The sequence below is a fragment of the Octopus bimaculoides genome, chromosome 6 (assembly GCF_001194135.2).
Source record: "Octopus bimaculoides isolate UCB-OBI-ISO-001 chromosome 6, ASM119413v2, whole genome shotgun sequence".
NCBI lineage: Eukaryota > Metazoa > Mollusca > Cephalopoda > Octopoda > Octopodidae > Octopus > Octopus bimaculoides.
The window spans coordinates 41,147,619-41,153,487 of NC_068986.1; the positions used below are offsets into that span (position 1 = coordinate 41,147,619).

The 5,869-nt window shown below is 36.4% G+C and overlaps 1 protein-coding gene across 1 annotated transcript; it reads right to left on the reverse strand.

Annotated features, from left to right (window-relative positions):
• Positions 1–1,437: 1,437 nt before the first annotated feature.
• LOC106875677 (protein FAM200A-like) lies at positions 1,438–1,821 on the reverse strand. The gene has a single exon (XM_014923917.1). The coding sequence runs from the start codon at positions 1,819–1,821 to the stop codon at positions 1,438–1,440; it is 384 nt and encodes a 127-aa protein (XP_014779403.1).
• Positions 1,822–5,869: the final 4,048 nt, after the last annotated feature.

Below are 5,869 nucleotides of genomic sequence, written 5' to 3' on the forward strand. Positions count from 1 at the left end.
GTGTGACAAGGCTGACCCTTTGAATTACAGGCACAACAGAATCAGGAAGTAAGAGAAAGTTGTGGTGAAAGAATACAGCAGGGTTCAACACCATCTCCTGCCGGAGCCTCGTGGAGCTTTAGATGTTTTCGCTCAATAAACACTCACAACGCTCGGTCTAGGAATCGAAACCGCGATCCTATGACCGCGAGTCCGCTGCCCTAACCACTGGGCCATTGCGCCTCCACGAAGCAATATATAGATAATTAAAAATACAGAAAAATTGCGTGTACTTACTCTTTATTCAATACATGAAGCAAAGTTATCAACGAGAAACATGCGCTTGATGTTTTTTGGGAACGTTTTCAATACTAGGACATATTTGAGAAAGATAAACCTTCATTTCTTCTTCGAAGCAACGGAACCTCTCTCTTTTTGGGGGATTTGATGTTATTGGGGATTGAAAATCCCAACTGCATCGAAACGGATAAGGCTTTTTTTGCTACTGATAGGTATCCTCCTATAATAGTAATCCAAAATGTATCAATAGTTAACTCAGCATACTTGATTTTTAGGTTCGTGATCACTGGATATAGATGCCAATTTCTCTTCTTCACATATTTTCAGACCAATATTAGATGGAGTTTTTATGAAGGGATTCCGAACCCAATCATACTCTTTTGTGTTCAGTGACGGAAAATAAAAGTTTATTTTTTCTTCCAGATTTGTCAAATGTTCAAATACAATAGGAGTCATTTCTTTTATGCAATTTTTACGTATTAAGGGAAACATTTCGAAGTTACCACCTTCAGCTCCATTTTCCCAAATTACAACTTCCTTTTTAAATGAAACCAGCTTATCTATCGAAATGAGAATGTTTTCATCTCTACCTTGCATACTTGTGTTGACGCTATTAAGTTGTGAAAATATCTCTACTAAATATTCCTGCTTGGAAACCCAAAATTCACATTGTAGATATTCCAAGAGGCGTTCCTGTTTTTTCTTCTTTAAAAAATGCATGGAATTCATTCTGGAGTTCAAGTATGCGACGTAGTATCATACCTTTTGAGAGCCATCTGACTTTTGTGTGTAAAACTAAGCGCTTGTACTGGGAATCCATACCAACACAAATTTGTTCAAATAAGCAACACTTCAACGGCCTACTTTTATTATAATTAGCCATTTCAACAACTTGGTTTAATACTTGTTTTAATACTTGGTAGTTTTTGAAACTAGTACCTCTCTGTGTAGGAAGCAATGACTACGTATAACATTAAGATGTTGCTGTTGTACGAGCGATACAAAACCTTTAATAGAGCCTATCATAGATGGTGCCCCATCGGTACATATTTCAACACATGAAATCCAAGATAAATTCCATTTTACGAGGTAGGCAGATAAAATGTTAAAAATATCTTGACCTCTTGTAGTGAGTGGCATTTCTTCGCAACAAAAGAACTAATTTATGATTTGGTTACCATCAATAAAGCGAATAAATGTAATTGTGCTTTGTTGCGATTTGGTTATCATCAATAAAGCGAATAAATGTAATTGTGCTTTGTTGCTAATGTCAGTTGATAAATCAACCTGTAGAGCAAATTTTGAGTTTTGAAGTTTATCTTCTATATCAGCAAATAAATCCATAATCCTCCGACGAATTGTATTATTTGAGAGCGGAATCTTGCTTATTTCTTGCTCGGCTTCATCACCTAACATGGTTTTAGCCATCTTTCTACAAGCGAGTAAGATAATCGACTCGGTTAAAGTATGCAATTTCGTTTGTTGTGCAATCATTTCGGCTATTTCAATAGACGCAACTTGAGCTTTTTCAGAAGCATTCATCCTTTTCTCAATATAGTTTCTAGCAGTCTTTGGAAATAATTCAGATCTTTACATTGAAGATGTGAGTGTTTAGCTGCAAAATGTCTTTTCAACTTGCTAGGCAACAAGCCTTCGTTAGGCATCTTTTCACCACAAACAACACACAGCGGAAGAGGTTGATACTCATTGTCAGTCCAATGAAACCCAAACTTTAAATAGCTGTAGCAATATTTACGATTGGGTCGAGCTTTTGCATTATTATAACTTCGCTTAGTTGCTTTTGACGAACGTTCACTTTCAGACTCATGATCGTCACGGGTATAGTTTCTCATAATAAATTTTTCTATTTTATGGCTAATTTAGTCTATTGATATGAACTGACTCGCACAAAGAGTACAGATTACTAATAGAGTGAAACTGAGACTGAGATAAATGACCAGTGAACTGTGAAAAGTGGCAGCGTGGTCACACGTGATCGGATTCTTTTGAGAAGTCTTTCAAAATTAATTGAAAAGGTGTAAATTCTCGCCACTATATGAACAAAGTAAATTGAAATACAGCCGCAATACGAGAGGACGTATTAAAAGATTTAGTTCAACATCGTATATTTTAGTTCAATAGCTTATTTTTCACACTTGTGATTGAAATGAAAACTGCTGAGGCTACGACCGAAATAAACTGAAACATAGTCATGCACTGCATATATCCATAAGACGTCAATTTCGAGGATAGATTGATGCTAATTTAGTTCTTATCCTTATGAAATTTCAGATTCAAAATTGAATAACACTGTCATATCATAATTAGCCAAAATGAACTGAATGACACAATCACCTCTCATTCTTAGTTTAGAACTTAGCATTTAATTTTTTGCCACTTTGACATTTGTATATGAACTTTCTAGTGTATTTCGGTTTCTATATTTCGTATTTTGAAATATAATCTTACTTTTTCGAGGCGCACCTAAACACATCTTGCGGCGCACGGTTTGGGAACCACTGCCCTAACCACTAGGCCACTCGCCATTACGCAAGCAACCTTTTATAAATACTGTCATTGAAACACAGTGTTTATTTTATAAAACAAAGATTCCATATTGTAATATTCTGCATATACGCAGGTGCAAGTGTGGCAGTGTGGTTAGAAGCTTGCTTCCCAACCACAAAGTTCCGGGTTCAGTCCCACTGCGTAGTACTTTGGGCAAGTGTCTTCTATTATAGATCGGGCCGACCAAAGCCTTGTGAGTGGATTTAGTTGAAAGAAACTGAAAAAAACCCGTGGTATATATGTATGTGTGTGTGCGTGCGCGTGCGTCTTTGTGTCTGTTTTAGTCCCCCTCCACCGCTTGACAACTGGTTCTAGTGTGTTTACGTCCCCGTAAAAGACAGAATAAGAACCAAGCTTAAAAAATTAAGCACTGGGGCCGATTCATTCGACTGAAATCCTTCAAGGCGGTGCCCCTGTATGGCCGCAGTCTAACGACTGAAACAAGTAACAGATAAAAGATAACATTGTATATATGTGTGTGTGTGTGTGTGTGTGTGTGTGTGTGTGTGTGTGTGTGTGTGTGTGTGTGTGTGTGTGTGTGTGTGTGTGTGTGTGTGTGTATCATAGCAAGCATAAAAATCTGAAGCAAAATATCACAACAAAATGCAAAGCAGTAGCTATACAGCCCCAGGACTGTGTATCTGGTCAGTCAAATAGGTTAACTAATTAGATCATCACCAGTTCTATTCTAATCACTAGTGGTGAGAAATTTGTTTGCAGTCCTACAGTGATTGACATATACGTGTAATCCAAGTTGGTATGTTTACTTTACCTACACACGACCAAATCTTAGTAACGAAGCCTCAATCAAATGCAGTCCGGAAGTAAAATCTACGCTATCGTGGTAATGATTCCCAAAGGTTTCATGCCGTCACCACCACCCATAAAAAAATAAAAAGAAGAAAAGAAAACAGAAGTGTGAGGTGAATATAGGTTGTAAAGGAGAAAAAGAAGAGCGTTCAACATTTCAACAATCCAGATTATGAACCTTTCGTCTAGAAAAACTAAAACAGAGAAGAGGAAAAGAAGAGATGAATGAAATGGCTTCTACTGAAGCCATCACATGTCGGAAAATGGCCGACGGAAGGAATTAAAACAATGACATTTTAATTTCAAGACGGTTTACTAATGATTGAAACTATCACACACACACAACCTACGATATCGAGAAGAAATTACCAACTGGTTGACTCTAAGTGGGGTGAGAATATCTGTAATTCATTCAAGAGAGCAAAGATGCGTTTGTACTAAAAAGAAGTATCAAAAAAAAAAAAAAGGCTTGCAAGTTCATTACCCTTCCCAGTAGATAGACATGCGTCTTGGCTCTTTGCCAAGGGGATCTTTTCCAACTTTGCCGAATACTTGCTAATTATTACCCACCTATTTTCACTCTATAAACAGGCATATGTATCTCTCGCTCTCTCTCTCTCTCTCTCTCTCTCTCTCTCTCTCTCTCTCTCTCTCTCTCTCTCTCTCTCTCTCACACACACACACACACACACACACACACACACACACACACATGACTACACTAGCTCCTGGGTCAACGAGAGAGCCTCTATATAATCGCTCGACCTGTAAGAACTATCTGCTAAATCACCTACAAATCATATTCTACCGTCATAAGTAAGGGAAAAGACATCACACGATAATGTAGTTCTAAATATTTCTAAGGGAACGGGATGGTCGCTACTAGAATGCAGTTGCTCATAAGTCTATTCGATCAGAGATGATCTAGAGCAAAACAACACACACACATCCATATATTCACATATATGTATATGTATATATATATATATATGTATGTGAGAGTGTATGTATATCCATATGCATGATGTACATGTGTGTTAAAAACATAGGTGTACATAAATGTGTGTATGTGTTTTTGTAAATGTATTTATATGTGTGTGCCTCCATTTTCTAATGTAATGCGACCAGTTTACCCTATGTTCACTGAATTTATTAAGGACGTTACCTGAACATTTTAACATGTTCCATAACTCAGTCCAGTTTGTTTGATTATATTTCAGGTAATTTGAATTTATTTTTGTTATATTTCAGTTCTCAATTTTTTTCCGCGAGCGGCGTCACCTTAGCCTTATCACGTTTATTGAAAGTATGATGACGATTATATAATATTTCCTTAAATCGCGTTGTTGAACCGATATAGGTAAATGTAGTTAGATTAGTTCGGACATCACATCTATAAGTACTATTTTTAGTGGGGCATAACTTATTAAGAGAGCATAGAAGTCTATTTCTAAAATTACACAATTAAAGAGATTCATAGACATTAATATTTCCTGTGCTGTTAGCAGGAATATTAATCTGTTTTTCATATGTGATTTAATCGACTAGCCCCCCGGGCCTTGTACCTAGAGTACAAAAGAATATTTGTAATAGTACTGCTATTGCAATGGCAGTACTATTACTGCCATTGCAATTATACCTGATGATGGTAGATATTATATTGTGATTTAATCTTTCATGAATGCATTAATATACCGAAACAGCTGTCGTCAATTTTAAACACCATCTATGTTTATTTTTTATACCTACGCCACACCAAGACTCAACCCCAGAATGTGATCTATTGCTTAAATCAAATTTGGTATTTGCAGATCTACAGTGTCCTACCAATATATGATGTCTTCAACATTGTTTACTTGACTTTGAGCTCTATGTTATCGTACCTAGCCATTTCTGGTGTCCTGTGTATTGATGTGCTTTGATTCTAATAAGCCCTTATAACTAAACCATATACAGTTATCCATCGACTATCGCGGGTGTTACGTTCCAAAATCCCACGAGATAGGCGAAAATCCGCGAAGTAGAAACAATACTGTATATTTTTTTTATTTTATTTTCATAATTTGTATATATCTGTTTCATTATAAATGCAAAACGACACCACGGAGGAATCGACGTAAGCTTAAATAATAAACTGCGATAAGTGAACCGCGATATGGCGTGGGATTACTGCATATATATATATATATATATATATATATATATATATATA